This window comes from Protomyctophum parallelum, assembly GCF_964188405.1.
Source record: "Protomyctophum parallelum genome assembly, chromosome: 8".
NCBI lineage: Eukaryota > Metazoa > Chordata > Actinopteri > Myctophiformes > Myctophidae > Protomyctophum > Protomyctophum parallelum.
In genome coordinates, this window is record NC_139703.1 from 32,042,816 (window position 1) to 32,061,139 (window position 18,324).

Sequence of the window (18,324 nt, forward strand, 5' to 3'; positions counted from 1 at the left end):
GGCCATTCATTTCTTTTGGAGGGACTGTTTCCAATGGGTTAATCCTTTCAAACTGAAAACTGTTGGTTTAGCGTTATTCATTCGTTTAGCGTTTTGTTTTGTCATTCTTAAAATATATTTTTTCAATCTGACACAACATGCTTGGCTTATCTTCTCTGAAGAACATGTACAAGAACATATGCTACAGCACGCACGCACGCATGCACGCAGTATAGCATAGATTTAGCACACAGCTCTCTTCGCCATGTTATAGATAATAACATAATAACCGCCCCCCAGCACAAACGCATGCACGCAGGCAGGCATAAATGCACTCATGCAAGCACACATGCCTTGGAGTTAAGACAATTGTGACATTATGGTATCTTTGAATATAATAAAGTTGAAAACCAATGAGAAGCTTCATTTCTATCTTTCTGAGCCAAATCTGATTTACACATGAATCCACATAAATCACAAAATGTGAGACTGTTACTGTTACTGTTGTGTAATCCAGCACAGTTAAAATGTATGTATTACTGTAACTATGTACTATTATCCGTATCGTATTGCATTAACTACATGAACCCTAGTTTTGGTGTATAGGTAAAGACTGAAACGTTGTGACCTCAGTAGCCTGTGTGGGACTTCTAAAATTAATTCAAATGGAATGGAATGTAAACGGTGAGGTTCTCGTTTAAGCCCCTCTAGGGTAATTTACCTCGCCATGCACAACAACTATCTGTCAACTTTACTATGGAAAGAACTAGTACTATGTACTGTATATATATATATATATGCTGTTGTGCCAAATCAACATACAAATGAACCATCACAGTATTTTTGATTAATTGAACATGGTGGACCCTCTTGTAAACAAGTGTAATGCTTAATTGGGTCGTCCACTCACAGTTAACAGTCTTTGTATTGAGTTTGTGCTTGAAATGTACTGTAATTCTGCAAACTGTTAAATAAATCAATCAATCAAATATCAATGGCTTCCCACACAACAGAAGCCTCAGTGTTGATTCATCCATTTGTAACTTGAGTATTTCACTTCCATCAGCCCCCCCCACCCACTCCCACATAGGCTGTAAAAGAGAAAGGGTCTCTTTTTTAAAAAGCGAATGAAAGATAGAAATGTGGGAGAGAAATATAGTGACAGTAATAATTAACATTGGCCATGGTTTCACTCTACGCTCCCGTCTCCCCTCCCACGCTTCCCGTTGCTCTTGCTAGCATCATAATGTCTCTGCTTATCACATCGGTGTGGCGTGGCTCAGCCATACGCCATGACCATGCTAGCATACTGCCTTTGAAGTGTTAATGAGATCCACTAGAAGCCATCTTTGCCGTGTACACTGACAGAAAAAGAGAGAGATTTCTTTCTTTCACTTGGATCATTCACCATGAAAGCTTAATGTTTGACTTTTTCTGAAAGTCGAGTATTCATTTAGCATTCGACATCTGTGCCACATTCTTCTCCAGCTTTGATACTTTCTTGGTCTGCAAAACAAATACCCCCACAGCCACATTGTCTCTGTCTTTGAGAGATGTGTGATGTAAGCATTGTAGACTGTATGAAAAGATGAAACACGTACCTGGAGACACACGTTTGAATTATACGAAGGAGTGGGCGGCCCTCGTGAGTCTGCGTTTTTCAACAATATCACATTGGCCAGTGATTCCGTTCTCATTTGAATCTTCTAATTCAGGTTGACTTTTTCAATAACGGCAGTGAGTTAACTCAATCTAGCGACAGACAGCCCGATGAATTGCCCTGTCAGTCACTTTGAGTTTTGCATTCGGCACTAAACTCGCAATCTGCTCGGCCGCAACGCAATTAAGCAGCCTCAAATGAAAATCAGTGTAGCTCTGAGTACAAGTATTTGCAAGGGAGACATAAGGGAGGGACGGGAAGGAGGTTGCCGAGCGAGACCAGGGTATACGAGGGGACAGCAGGAGATTAGAGGGAGAAATGGCGAGAAAGAAGGTGTGTGTGTGTGTGTGTGTGCGTGCATGTGTTTGTGCGTAGTGTTGTTATGACAAAAGGGTATAGGGTGGTGGGGCTGAGAGAGCGAGAGAGAGACAGAGAGAGAGAGAGAGAGAGAGAGAGAGAGAGAGAGAGACAGAAAGAGAGAGAGAGAGAGAGAGAGAGAGAGAGAGAGAGAGAGAGAGAGAGAGAAACAAACTAATCTGTGGCGTGTCCTATACTCACCCAGCGTGACCTCTGTCTGCATGGGCATGGACAGTGCCGGGTGTTTGACCTCACAGCTGAACAAGGCGTCATTGTCCAGCTGCGGGTTCAGCGTCCAGGTGAGGCGGGCCTGCACCAGCACGGAGCCGTCACTCTGCGGGATGTGGGTGTGGCTGAAGTAGTAGAGGGGGTCCGTGCTCTGCACCCAGCGGGGGAACTCGCGGCTCACCACCGTCTCGGGGATGACCTCCGTGGCGGGGCTGGGCTCGTGCACCTCATCCTGCGGCTGGCCCGGGGTGTGCGCGCGCTGCGGCGGGCTCTCCGTGTACAGGCGGGACAGCCGGCCCTCCGGGTCCAGCAGGGAGAGGGAGCGCTGCAGTTTGGTGTCGTCCATGTCCCGGTTGATGAGCGGCCGGGCGCCCCGCACCCCGGCCGAGCCGCCCCCCTCCTCCAGGGCAGAGGGGTGAATGTAGGAGATCACCTCTATCAGCTCGCCATCACGCTTGAAGTACACCTGAGACACAGCACGGGAGGATTGGAATGTGAGAGAGTGTGGTGGAATGGGTGGAGGGTGGGAGGTGGATGGATGGCGACACATAATATATTTTGGAACTCATTCTTTACACTCCAGCACAGCAGAAAACAATAAACAACATGAAGAAGTAATTCTAGATAGAATTGAGTTGCCGCTCATGTGAAGTGTCGGTTCTGTATTGGGAGTCTATTAAACATCAAGCACCCATTTCGACACATAACCCCCAGATATTAGCATTGAAATAAGTTTGTGTAGTCACTGCCGGCGGCGTTGCAATTTCAGAAACTGATTTACTTTCTTTTTCTTTGTTGCTGAAGATAATAAAATAAATAAATGCCTTTGGTCAATTGAATTAAAATTTTTCAAGATCATAGGGACAAAAAAGGGTTTCGTAACATCAGTATTGTATCTATTATGGTGCACCTGTGCATTGTTTGAAGATTTTGTGCAGGGAATGAGGAATGTTGACATGATTTAATCTCAAGGACTGATGACTATATATGGGTAAATATCACTTAAAGTGACGTAAATCCATTCCAATGCCATGAAAGTGAATGGCCTCATAAGTGCGTACGTCTATTTTAGAAAGGCAGACACAAACCAACAAGCTACTGGGCTGATATTATGTGTGTGTACATGTGCTTGTGTGCGGGCGGATGGGCGGACGGACGGACGGACGGACGGACGGACGGACGGACGGACGGACAGACAGACAGACAGACAGCTATGTTAGGCAGCTTCCAATACCTGCCCTTGGACCAGGCTGCTACACATTAACATGATGGTTAGGTGGCCAGCAGCTAGGCCCTAGCTAAGACTAATCTTGGCAGTAGTGGGCATTATCTGTACCAGGGACAGGGTCCACTATTAGGAGGCCTCCATTATCTAATGACTGCCTCCTCCATTGTGTGGTGTAGCCTGACACTCACCTTGAATTTTAATTGTGTTTCACTCAAAACTATTTTGTTTTAATGGGTGTGGCTAGTGATTCAGGGGCTTGAGCCAGGCTACGGTGTGGTGATTGGCAGTTCCGCCTCTGCCTGCACCAAGGACACAGACAAAAACAATCCTTTCAATGTATAAATAGTTTCAATTAATTTAGTTTGTTCCCTTTTGGCACTTGTTTGACAGATATAATATAATATACTGTCACTACATATGTTTTCTTTGTTTCTTTGTTGCATAGATAGGACTGTTTGTGAAAACCAGTCACAAGTCACTTCAGCAATGTTTGTTGATAAAGGATGAGGCAGGCATAGCTCTTCATATGAATTCTCCCTCCCTCCTAAAGGTATTTCACATACTGAACATGAATGGAGAAACCCCTAAGTGCTGCCTCCTCCCCTAGCTGGGCTCAAGTCTCACCACTTATACAGGTAAGTGGTCAGCTGGGTGAAGCTAAAAACTGTATTTCCCCTGCATGACCAAGTAGGTCTAATTGTCTCCACCAGGCTGAAGGCATGGGGACATTGGGGAGAGTATGTTTTGCACCTCATGGTGGCGCTATAACTGGCCTATTCATGTTTTTACCTATAACTGCACCAATCTGTGTAAAATGTTGTATGCACATCCCCTAGTGGCCATGCAAAAACCTTTGCCCTGTATTCTACACATATCTGCTCTTTATAACGCCACCAGGAGGCTGACTTATGTAAAACTAATTTTTCGATATTACTCCTTCAGATTTGATAAAAATGTCATGCTAATCTTGGCTAAGATTGGCTTCCAAAGTTTTGTACAAAATGCCGCAAGTCATGAACACAGCGTCTGATTGCGGTGAAACTGTGCTCGCATATTCCCACTAGGCTGAGAAGAAATGCCATTTGACAGTTTTCAAAAATTGCTCCACGGTGGAGACCTGTGCCTCGAGGGGCACTTTTTCTAGTTATTAAATTATTTATGCAGGATAGGACATCTGCTTTTAAAAGTCCGTCAATGACAATGGTGCATTACAAACATAGGTAAAAACATTGCATCATATACTCTTTTGAAATTAGTTTTCCAAACAATCCAAATCCACATTTTCAAAAGGAAAGGAGGGCAAGCTGTGCAAGGTATCGTTATTGACATGAATTATTTTGAAAACGGAAATTTTAACACAGCCAAACTGAGCTATATGCCTTAAAGGCACATACTGTATTGGAATACAGTACTGTACCTGTGAGTCTGTATCCGTTTTGCCATGCAGGAGCATTCAATAACAATTACAGCATCTGTGTTGATCTACTGTGAACTGAGCATCTAAGGCTTACGTCTTATGGTGGTGTCCCACATAAAGAATAACCGATGTATAAGCTCACAACGTGTCGCATCACAACTGTGCACTGGTGCGCAACAAAGTATAAATCAGGCTTTAAAATCCAATAGCATCAAAGGAGGCACAGGCATCAACCACAAATCCATACTGACCCCAGTCCCTCCCAAGCTCTCTTCATCTCGCTTCAACTCATGACCACTACCTCCTGCTGCCAAACAACTTGTAATGAATGAAAAAAGAAAGGATTTTTTACTGTGCATTTGAACACATCATTAATTAGCTGGAGAACCACATGGATTAGAAATGATTCATGCACCTGTTCTGAAGAAGATTTCTTCTTCGCAAACTGGCATGTGTACACAGTAACACCTGTGGCACAACACTAATGAATTCAGAGTGCACCAGCAAGAAGTCATTATTTTGCTTTCAGCATTTAACTTCAGAGACAGAAAATAAATATCATATTGGCTCTAATGTCTATAATGATAAAATGCTGTGTGCACTACTGTGGACCGATAGGGGGGTGGCAGAGTCTCACTGGAGCAACTACTCCTCACTGCCACAGTGCCACCCCTGTGCTTAAGGACTGCAATCAATGAACATTTCATCAAAGACCTGAATGAGTGGGATGACAGACCTAGGGCGGCAATGAGAGAGTCAAGTGCCACTACTGTGTTAAAATGTCCTTCTTGTCCGTTTTATTACTATGATACAGATCAAAACAGGGAAACGAAACGTTGTTGAACAGAAATCTGTTCAGTGTGTTATGAATGAAAAAAACTTCTGTATATTAGAATAATTTCAATTCTAAAATTGTGGGCCTCTCAATGATAATATTTGAAGTCACCCTTAAATGGATGAATGTGAATGTGTCACAAAAAAGATTATGTCACCCCTACAATTTTTGAGACAATTTTAAGCTAAGCGTTAAATTGTTAAAATTGAATTTCCCACGTTGTAAAAGAGATATGACAAAATAACCATTGGGGTTTTCAAATTGGGAGCAATCACCAAGTCCCTGCTTTAAGTTACTAAGCTGAGGATGTTTCTATCTATCTATTGTGCATTTTGTGTCTCAAATAGCCTGCTAATATTTCACAGTAATTGCGAACGCAGTGAGCCACTTACTATGACAGCAAGGGCTGAATGTCTGTGTGTGTGTGTGTGTGTGTGTGTGTGTGTGTGTGTCGCTGTTACACCACCCGCCCGCCACCAGAGGGCGCAGCTGTAGCACACACACACACACACACACACACACACACACAGGGCGCAGCTGTAGCACACACACACACACACACACACACACACACAACCACACACACACGAGCTGCGTTCGCTTCCCGCGTTTGCGCGTCTTACTTGTTTACTTGTGTATAAAGTAAGCATTGGGTTCATATCTTCTTCCGAAAATAACTTTCAAACTAGGAATGGCATGGCCTGGTCAGCCTGCAATGACATGCATACGATCTGGTCATCCCAGCTTAGTAAGATGTTCAAAGTAAAAATATTTAGGATGACCGTTGAGCAGATTCTACTCTATGGCTCCGAGACTATATATATATATATATATATATATATATATATATATATATATATATATGCAATTACCCTGTATACCTGCACGGTTGCACCAGTCTTATATTAGTATGTTTGTGCACACAAGAGTGACAAGACATTTTGTATATCACTTAATCTGAAAAGTCTGAAACAAATAAATAAATACTGATTAAGATTTTTCCAAAGGAATTCCTCCGGGGAATGAAGCCAAACTGCCTGTCAACATAATTATGAACATTGCCTCTAAATGTAAAGTATTTTCTCAGTGTTGGATATGCTTAGAAAAGAGGTGGTATGTTTTGTACTAGACATCTTTTGAATGTCAGTGATGTTGTTGTATTTCTCTATTGTCCCTTACATACAATGCTGAATGGAACATGAAGTGATTATCAGTCATGGCCTGCATGCTATAAATCCCCACATGCCCCCACAGTCCATTGTGTTCACACATACATTGCACAAACCACCTCCTTCTGAAATTAATTAGCTCAGGTAAAAAGAAAGCGATGTAATGCCAAGCACTAGCCCAAACACAATGCCACATGGTGGTGAAAGGTGAAATTAGTCATATGTCACAAGGATAGCTTTGCAATTTTGACTATGAATAGACAGTGATGAAAGCACTTTGCACTTTGCATGCTGCCAACGTTCCATTCCCCTCATCTCTCCAGCTCCTCTCACTAACATCTCAAGTCCAAAGCCAACTGGAAATGTAACACTAAAACCTTTTCTTTTCAGCCATTGGCCAAAGTACACCTTTATGTTGGCACAATTAATCATGCTGCTGTCAAAGGAACAAGGCTGTAATTTCCATGGTGACAGAATTACTCAACGAGGAAGGAAGGAAGAGGTAGGCAGAGAGAAAGAGGGTTAGAGCATAATGGAGAGAGAGACAGAGTGCGCGCATGTCTGTCAGTGGCGTGCACAGACATTTAGAGGGGCAGGTGTTCAAGTGAAAAAAGGGCACCTTGTGCAGCGTGTGGAACCGGTCGGTTGCCTTAATAGTGTGAGATTTATAGATTTTGGGGCCTAAATAATGTATTAGAAGCTTTTTATCAAGAATTGATCAATGGCCCAGGCCGTAGCGTAACGGTCTGGGCACCGGACTGGTGATCCAGTCACGGTGTGCCGCGGGTTCGACTCCCGGACCCGACACGGCCTTTACCGCATGTCATCCCCCCATCTCTCTCCCGTTTCCTGTCAGCCTACTATCTGTCCCTTACAAAATCAATAAAAGGCGTAAGCCGCAAAAAAATATCTTAAAAAAAAAAAAAAAAAAAAAAAGAATTGATCAATGTCACCATGGTCCACATACTGTACAATTTATCTTTTCAAAAGGGCACATTGCCAAAAGGTGTCTATCGCATTGCCCCCCTAGTGTCTATCTGTACACGCCACTGATGTCTGTGGTGTGTGTGTGTGTGTGTGTGTGAGACAGACAGACAGACAGACAGACAGACAGACAGACAGACAGACAGACAGACAGACAGACAGACAGACAGACAGACAGACAGACAGACAGACAGACAGACAGACAGACAGACAGACAGACAGACAGACAGACAGACAGACAGACAGACAGACAGACAGACAGACAGACAGACAGACAGACAGACAGACAGACAGACAGACAGACAGACAGACAGACAGACAGACATAATTTGGCATAATCTGGTTCTTATTATTAACTCTCATTATTATCTTATATTATCTTTCCTCTTTTCAATCAGTGCTTTTGTGCTCAAAGGGTGTTCTAATGAAACTATTATCGCTATGCCAAGGCAGTGGCTCGTTTCCATGACATCAGATGAGGGCAGATCTTGAAACACAATAGCAAGCTTTTCTTATAGACTTTTCATTCACACTGTCACTGCAGTCAATGCTATTTCTCAAAAATACCTGGACATGGCAAGAGAAGCGATGTGGTTGAAGCTTTTGACAATTGATGAAATGTCTTCTTAGGGACTGATCGTTATTTAACAAAGGTTGGTATGGTGCAAAAAAGGGGGGGGGGGGGGGGTCATTAAACTATTTTTTGAGCCTGGGGGGGGGGGTATGTTTATTTTTATTTTGGATTAGGGGGGGTTGTACAACTTTATTTTGCTGAATTTTCTATTTAAAAAACGTTTTGATTATTTTGTTTTTCATAGTGTTTTACTCCTAGCTATATAAAGTTTACCCTGTGTGGCGAGTGTACTTGGTATCTTCCATGTGTGCGCAACTGGGCATGCAAATAGAACAAATCTACAAGCTAACAACGTGTTGCTTGGTGGCACGTTGTTAGCTTGTAGATCTGTTCTACCAGCAAAGGTCCCTCCCCCGGCCGCTGATGTAGTTTGCCCCGTCTGACTTCAAAACAGCGCGGGACATATTGATTCTGCGTTCATGATATTTCCAGTAGAAAAAGCGAAAAAAGTTTCAAGCTATGAAACGCGATGTTTGAATTGCGGGCCAGCAGCAGCAGGCTGAAAAGAGCCAGTGTTGTCGGTGTCAGAGAGGAGGAAGGCGAGGATCTAGCAGCAGGCTGACAGCACCGCTGCTGAAGATGCAACAATAATAATAATGTTGCGGCTGAGGTCATGGAAGACGTAACGATATCATATAAACTTCTTAGAAGTTACTGTTGGTGACTCAAGTTGCTTGCTTGCACAGGAACACCTTAGCCTTTATGTTGATGGACAATAATTGGACATGGAACATTTTGATGGAAGAGACTCTACCGTCTTCACAACGCATCGTCGACACGGTGGCGGAGAAAAGCGCATTCGAGACAGATTCTCATTCAGAATACGGTAGGGCTGGTCTAAAAGCAGCTGTCATCATGTGCATCTTTGCGCACTCGCATTGCAATGTTGGATTGTTGCCTGGTGTGTGCGTCACGTCATAGTAGCCTACTTGTGTTTTGGCCGCGGTGCCATGTAGGCTACTTTTGTCTGCGTATGTGGTTGTAATAGACTAAAGAAAGAGTTAAACTATTCGGTGGTGCCTGGCTGGCTAAATGAGCTGAGCGGGCAGTTGTTGAACGTTGGTGTTGCGTAAATTGTGCTTTTCTCTGTGGAGTAGCCTATGAAGCTGTATCAACAATGGTATGCGTGACATATGTATTTAGCATACCGGTATTAATTCATTTTCATCATCCTGGGCTTGGTTGGGGACTCACAGAGGCGGGGGTGCCCACTGCCCTGGCAGCACCAGCACACATATGTGGCTTTACGCACGAGGCTCACCTAAAAAATAGCCACTCTAAGCTCACAAATTTGCGTCGCGTCATCAGCGTGTTGTTGAGAGCTTGTAGATCTGCATCTGCTATTTTCGGAGATTCATATTTCAATATTTAGTTGGAAGAATGCAATGGCATATCATCAGTGTTGGAACCAAATGAACCCCCGACGGCAGGCGCTATTCGCTTAATAAACGATCAGCGTTCGTTTTACTTTATGCTGCTATACTGTTGTGAATATCTGTGTGAATATCAACAAAAAAAAAAGTTTATGGTGGTGTGTGTGTGTGTGTGTGTGTGTGTGTGTGTGTGTGTGTGTGTGTGTGTGTGGGGGGGGGGTCATACATATTCTTCCAGTCCCTGAGGGGGGGTCCCGAAAGAATATTTGGAGGCTGGGGGGGGATGAGGAAAAATAAAAAAATGAAATCACATCTGCACCACCCCCCCCTGGTGGATAAATAACGATCAGTCCCTTAGGACTTTAGCGGTGAAACTTCTGTTTATAGTTCCATTGACTAGGCTTTAGCTGGTTAATACTTCCTGGACTACAATTCCCACAATGCTTTGGTCCACTGCTCCTCCTTGTGGATAGGGGAGGGCTGTCTTACTGAGACAACATGTAGTCCAGGAAATAAGTGAGCTCCATGACATAATGGAGCCCATGGACACTTTGAAATACTGAAATATCTAAAAACACATATTACCCACATAAAAACCCCAGGAAAGTGTTTCTTGTCTCCCAAACATCAAAAAATAAGATCTGGTTGCAAAAAGGGTGAAGTGGCCCTTTAATACTGCAAGTTCAATAATCTAAGATGGGAAGCAGTTACTGCACGTAAAATATATTTCCAAACTCATAAGAGGAAGATCGATAAACAACAGCAGACATTTCAGTATTCAACTATTACAAATGTATCTGATAGCTAAAATATTAATGGTTATGAATCCACTTTGCAACTTAATTAAAGGAGCATTCAGTGATTTGGGTGATTTGGAAAATCCCCTGGACCGCCCTGGTAACAAGATGTGCACATGCACGCACTACAGTGGGGGGGCCACGCGACAGGCAAACTGTACAGACACCAAGGCCCGCCCCCACTCAATCATGATTGGCGGAAGGCCCCTCTCTATCCTGATTGGATGAAGGCTGGGCCACCTAGACAAAACATTAATTTATTTTACCCCCAGGGGTTAACTGGGGACAGGGAGGAACTCCTTATATGGTCAGCACACTCTATAGTAGGGAGGATATCACAACAAAACAAAAAAAGAAGTGATATTTGAATTAAGTGAAATAACTGAATATACCTTTAAAGCAACATTATTGCGTCAATGACGTCTTTTATGATTGTGGGAGGGCGTTTCACATTTCAGATCAGCAGGTCCTGAAACCCTTTTAACAGGCACTTTTTTCAGGCAATTTTTCTCATTCCACCAGAAGAAGTGCTAGATAATTGGTAAAGTAAACGTGGATGGACAAGGATGATTTCAATGAAGTGAACCCACCACTCATACAGAAATCAATGTTAGTCTGACTCTGTTGGAATATGCTGCAAAATGAATCCACATTTGCGGGCCCTATTAGTTGAACTTTGCCGCAGGGTGCAAGAACAGCTACAATAGGGCGCTTATTGTGTGGAAAGATTGTTTGCTCTCCAATTTAGCTAGTTGGTGCTTATCTGGGCACTAAAGGCTGGTTCACAGTGCAAAAAGGCTGTATTTAGGCTCAGAACAATCATGTTTGAGTCATGAGTGTCGGCTGCGCCTTCATCATAGCTCAATGCTATTGAAACGACAGATTTTTGCAAGTTGGAGGAGATGCAAACTGTGGAGGAAACCTGCATTCCACCATCTATGGGAGCAGCATTTATAATGCGATATAATGATGTCAGGAGACACGGGGGAAACAAAAGCCCTTGCGCACGCACACACGTTTAAAAAAAAATACTTAAAAAAAAAAAAAATAATAATAAAAAAAAAAAAAAAAAAAAATTGTAACTTTTTTTTTTAAACTTAAAGGGTAAGACCACTTTTTTGAGGTTTGGGTTGTGTAGTTACTTTGCCATGATGCAACTCCAAATGTGGACAAGAAATAAAAAATAACTGCTCCAGTGATTAGAAATTGATAATTCTAAATATGCTCCTCATTGACTTACATTGTATCTAAAACAGCTCTCAAAGTCACTCTTTTAGTATGTAAACAAACACAAACAAAGTTGATTCAGACAATATAGAGCATCACCAAAACTCATGCTGTTTTATTTTTTCATAAAAATGTTTTCTTCCTGTTGATTTTACTATTTGAAGATCTGGATCCAGATCCACGGATCCAGTCCGGGTTTTCTTCCCAATAAAATGGACAAATCAACAGGAAGAAAACATTTTGCGAATTTTCTAGTTTATGTTGTTCTGTAAAAGTGGTGGTATTAGGGCTTGTTTGTGCGTGCCTCGAAGGAGCCGGCGGTATAGTTTCTTCTATCTGCTCGCTGGTTGTGGTGGGCTGGTCTGGGCCAAATTTGCGTGAAATTGACCGGGCCGGATTTTTTTCCCAGTCCAGCCCTGGCGGCAGATAATTTAATATTAATAATAATCTAAACAACGTGGGCTCCAGGCATAAAAATTACATCTGCGTCAGGTTAAAAAACGTCAATGATAATCGCACTACCCCTTATACAGTATATCTAAAATATAGGGCCCTCTGAGTTTTAACCAGCTGTCAGGGCTGTCAGACATGAATCCATGGGGAAATGACAATGTTGTCATTGTTTCAGAATTGTAGTCTCTTTTCCTCACTCATTCCATTCTCCTTCTCTATCGCTCTATTTTAGAGCGATAGAGAAATATATTTTTTCACCCCCCTATCTGTGTGTCTGTGTCAGTGTGCCCGTCTGTCCGTCCGTCCGTCTGTGAGCAGCTAATCTCCGGCACTGTTTGACCTATCGGCATGAAACTGTGAATACTGTGAATAGTATACTCTCAATATTAATCAATCTGTAAAAACATGTTGCATAGGGAATAATAATATGAAATATGCGACTTTATTCGTCCATTCATCAAAACAGAGATAACTGAGTGACTAAAATACAAAGAAACAACAATGGTTTTAAATGCTTGCTTTCTTCATTGTGAGACACTGTTCAGAATGATGATGTTGAAAATCCAGCTGACAACAGCTCATTTTTCAATAAGCTTCCAGGCAGCGACACCAATGAAGACAATGTGTTTCATTAGAAAAAGAAAGAAAGAGGGCGTTTGAAGTTCCAATCATAAAAATCTGTGCCAATTAAAGCTGCTACATCCAAGCAAATACTTACAAAGCTAATAATGAGGTTCTGTTACAACATAGTATGACTGTGGATGGCAGCATAAATTGAACAAATATTCAGTTTAAATGTAATATTTGTTGCCATTGTTCAAATTGAAGAGACCAAGTAGTAAAATGTAATGCTACAGTATATGTCGAGTATATATTGTTGAAATCTATAGCGCTACAGTACTTTGGTGTCTCTTAGCAACTAGTTAGCTTTGATCATTTTGCCACAGTTGGAATTGTATACACTCTTAACACTGTAGAAGTGTAGATAATAACCATACTATACTACAGTATGTGGCGCACTGTCTGTCTGTCTGTCTGTCTGTCTGTACGTGTGTATGGATTTAATGCACGTGACTTGAGAACCATTCACCCCACCGACTTCAAATTCGACACACGCGTTCCTCACCCCAACTTCCATTGTTACTGACTCGGTGCTCTACAGCTGGATACCGGTCTAGTAGTGTGAAATTGCATTATAGCAACGACACTATTCTTGAATTTAAGCCTTTCTGGTGTTTGACAATGATTTACATTTGAGTTAAAACTAAGCAATCTACTACAGCTCTCTAAATACATTTCTCAAAAAAAGTTTACAGAATAGCAGGAAAATGAATTGCTGTACAACTTGGTAGAAATAAACATGAAAGTAAATATCTCTTAGTGGAGTTAAAGCTTCCATTTCAAGGCATTCTTTATTATGGACCACAGCACAAGATCTCAAAGGAGATTAAACAAACATTTACAGGACGGGATAAGGCACCAGTAATGAAATGCATCAATGAACCCAGTTCAAAGATTCAAGATTATTATGTTAGAGGTTACATCTCATATTTGGTTTTCGTTCCTCCACATTCTAGCAGCATTAACACTAACAAAATATATCATTTATAGAATGATTAGTAGTACGGTAAGACAGAGCTGAGCATAATACACATACATAGCACATATAAGTTGCTAGAACATACCGTGTGCATACAGTAGGTGGATTATTGTCCATGTTCAGTTTTAATTTAATCCTGCGGTACACGGCCACTTTGGCAGGATGTGCTCAACTCTCCACAGAAGTAATTTAAGTGTTTTCTTTAACACTTGGGCTGTGTAGACTACAGCATGGTAGATGCCCCGCCTGGCATCATTCCATACTGTGCAACCGGGCCTGAGATATAAATTGAGGAAGTAAATGGCCCATTGTAAGTTCTTGGCTCATTCAATAGTGTTCCATGAAATAGTTGTGCCAAAAATACACTAATAGATGTATAAAAATCCTTCTATAAATGCACACAATCTCTGTGTGTGTGTGTGAGTGAGCAAGTATCCCCCATGTATACCCAGAGATACAGAGAAAACATAAATTATACAGACTACAGAGATCTTCATTTACGGTAAAAGGGACACAGTTAGACGGGTACATCCTCTCCTAAACGGGTATAAACGGACGGACGGACGGACAGACGGGTACAACAGGTACTCTGACGAAGGTCACAATGGGTAGCCTACAACGGGTATTGCATGAATGGAGACACATTGAAAGGTACAACAGGCAGCGACTGTGCAGCGCCAGCCAGGCACTCTGATTGATGTGTGATTCATTTGTGGCAGAAATCCCACAAATGTTCAGTTTGGTGAGACCACACCCTAATGACTCAATGAGTACTTTTACTTTTGTTATATTTTGGTGCAAATTCTTTTGTACTCTTACTCAAGTACAATTTTAACACCAGACCTTTACTTACTAGGATTTGTGGTATTGATACATTCTTCCACGACTATCTATGGAATTTATGGAAGTCAGGCATTTTCACCCATTTGTGTTCAATACAGCTACATCATTGGTAGATCATGTTCTTTTATTTTTTTATTTTTTTATCACAGATCAGAATGAGAATTAGACTTATTTGTATTGCCTAGTACTGTTTGCTTGCACGTATGCAAATACAGCAGTCACTGTGAGGTTGGTGCGGTAAAATGAAAGCAAGAGTATAGAGCAGAAACAGTTTCAATAATTTATAACTGTTTACTCAAATAAAGTAATGGGTTTACGCAACAGCGCAAAGTCTGTGGGGAAAATAGCATTGTGCCCAGATCACACACGCTAAATCTCTTTTGGTATAGCACTTGCGTTAGATAGGGCCCTGAATCTTTGCTGTTACATTCACTAATAATTTTGATTCCACAACAAAATACACCAAAACCAAAACAACATAATGCACAGTACATAATGTACTCTATATAACCACTCACTTTGTGCTTCCTCTTGCTAAAATGATTTCCCTGGCTCTTTTTGGAATGGCACAGTAACATAACTCATTCTGTGAGAGGATGGAATTACCGTATAATAGTCAGTAGATGAAATCCACTCTCTCTCCATTGCCATTAGAAGCAGTAAGTGTTCAATGTGAGAAGTATACCAACGGATGTTTTTCAAAGATAGTGTTCCTGGTCAAATTACACAAATTGGTTTTGCAGTAAAATGCTTCAATGGCCTCGCAAAGGTAATATCAGATAACCTTTCATGAATTCTCCTTGAGCTATAAGCTATCATTGGTGCAAAAGCCTTTGATACGTTATCAATTTATTCATGTCAAAATGTACGTACATGGACAATACAATATCAGTCCATCAGTTTCCAAATGTCCTTTGAAATGTTTGTTCTGTGTCTGTCAGTTAGTCCATCTTTCCAAACGTACTTTGAAATGTTTGTTCTGTTTCTGTCCGTGTGACCGTCTGCCCGTCTTTCGTACGTCATTTTCTGTGAGTCATTTGAGTGAGAAAGGGCATTTTATTTGCCAGTAATGGAGGGGGTGGGGTCCAGTCCAGTCCAGATCAGATCTAATTTCCTCTGTCAGGGGTTGAAAAAAGAATCCAGCAGTTCTGAACTTTTAATGGCTTACGACATCCTGTGATACCTCAGCAGGGAGTACGGGACATATTGCAGATACCTCACAGCTTTCACATAATCAACCGAGAAGTATCTTGGTTGAGACGGAAATCTCGTTCACCTTGCAGTAACCTCTCACCATGCTCATATAATTGTGGGAGAAAGGAGTGTGAAGGGTCTCGAGTCCATTACCATACACCCACGGACAATGATTAATGGCTCGGTGGGGACGAGCAGCAAACTGCGTCTGAGGACTCATGTCACCACACGCATGTGATTGCAGATATTTTGCACTGCCATATCTCGCTCTTTAGGCACATGCATCCTAGAGTTCCTATTAAATAGGTGACCATTCGCCAAAAACAGAAGATCCACGATGCATTGCATTAATTGCGACTTGTAGATCTGCTATTTTTGCGTGCGTGCGTGCGTGTGTCTGTAATGCGGGTGTGTAATGATAATTCCATGTGCAATCATTACTATCATGTCACTGTGATTAGATGAATTACCCTCACAGTGAGCATCAATAATATGAATAGCTCTGTTTCTTAAATGTGATCTACCTTTTTAAATGGTTACATTGCGTGACTATACATCAGCATCAGCAATCAATCATATTACAGTATTGCTAATGGAGGCGACAGCAGCATTCTATGGCAGCTTCCTCAGGATGAGTGCAGGGATTTACTGTACAGACCTGTACTTGTGTCTGGTTTATTCAGTATGATTCTTCATCTGTATTCATACACTGAAGCTCTGAATCCTGTCTAACCCCCCCCCCTTACTTTTGTGTGTTTGCCTGAATCTGGAAATACAAAGCACGTGCTTCATGCTTGTGTGCCACACTGGACACATCATGGGACGATTGATAACTAAAGTTCTCAACGGGATTTGGGAGATTTACCAGATGAAATTATGGGAAGTGACAGGTATCTGATGAAAATCTTTCTGGCTGCAGGGAAGAAAGCCATTACTCGGAAATGGCTACAGGTAGATCCTCCTTCCATAGATGAATGGTTCCAGATAGTCTCAGAAATATTCGACATGGAGAGAATGACTGCTAATTTGAGATTGAAGAGAGTCTTTTGAAAACAAATGGGAAAAATGGTTTGATTATACTACTGAACAACAGGTGAGCTAGGAACCAGAATGTTTGGCTTTTGTTTTGCTTTGTTTTTTGTTCTTTTTCTTTTTCTGTAAAGTTGCTTGTAAATATTGGTAGTTTTGTGGTTGTATTTGTGGTTGCTTTTCTTGTTTCTAAAGTGGTTATTTGGGCTTTTCTCCTAATGTTGTTTAAACCAGTGATCCTCACACAGCACATTCCCATGTCAAGGATCCCCAGATGAATGCATTTGCCCAACTAAGGACGGCTAATCCAAAAATGTAATTATTTTTTTCCAAGATTACTTTTGAAAATAGCAGATCTATACCAGCTCACAATGCATCACATTCATTCATTAAAACTATGAACTCTGACTGCAGGGGGATATATATATAATGATCATTATAACAATGTGCAAGAACATATTTAAAAAGAAGGAAGAACTTTATATTTGTGGACAATCAAAATATGTTTTTTTATTTTAATGTGGTGTCATTAAAATTAATCTGGATATGGCAGACTCACTATCTAGAAAATAAAAACATGGCACTTCATTTAAAATAGGTTACAGACCCCTGTTATATGCGCTTATTTTTATAGACCTATTTACTTGTTTCTATGAGACATGGCAACAGCCTCTTATTGCGTCTTTTTTTTGTAAAATGTTGAGATTAGAAACGGCCATAATTCTTTCATTTCTCAACCTTAAAAATAAATAAAAACATCTCCATAATCCTTGGGAAGTTTGCTTTCATATGCTGTATCACACCCGATTCAAGTCTTCTTCAATAAAATGCTACGAGCGAAGACAATATACCATCGGGGCCACAGGCACAGCATTAAGCGGCAGCATTCAACTCATTCCTTCATCATGACTTGAATGAAATAAAATATAATAAACGTTATTGTACTGGTGTTTTTCAATAGAAACAAAGGAGGAATAAGAGGAATAAAGTTGACAGCATGCAGTGCAATAGGAATAATTAACCCAAATGTGACAAAGTCATGTCATGTCTTCTATGGTGCCAGCCTGAAGAAATGTAATACTTTTTATTTACTGAGTTGGCAACACATACTGTAATGTTCAATTGTTTGTCTTTTTGCTTTCTGTATGTCCTTGTCTATTTCTGTTCATGAAAAATGAATAAAATGTAAGTTGAAAAAAAAGAAGAAGTTCTCAACGGTAAAGCAAAAAAACTAAAGAACGCCACTAAATGGCCGGCGCAGCGGCACGCGCCTGGTTCAGTGTGTGTCTGTGTGAGAGTGAGAACGGAGTTCAATGG

General features: G+C 41.4%; 1 protein-coding gene across 2 annotated transcripts in view; it reads right to left on the bottom strand.

The window, feature by feature from the left end:
• igsf21a (immunoglobin superfamily, member 21a) overlaps nucleotides 1–18,324 on the bottom strand; it is a 280,322-nt gene that overhangs the window by 33,759 nt on the left and 228,239 nt on the right. For both annotated transcript variants that reach the window (XM_083771276.1, XM_083771277.1), the window contains exon 6: nucleotides 2,198–2,690. In XM_083771276.1, the coding sequence (XP_083627402.1) occupies nucleotides 2,198–2,690 (493 nt within the window). The remainder of the gene's footprint in view (nucleotides 1–2,197; nucleotides 2,691–18,324) is intronic.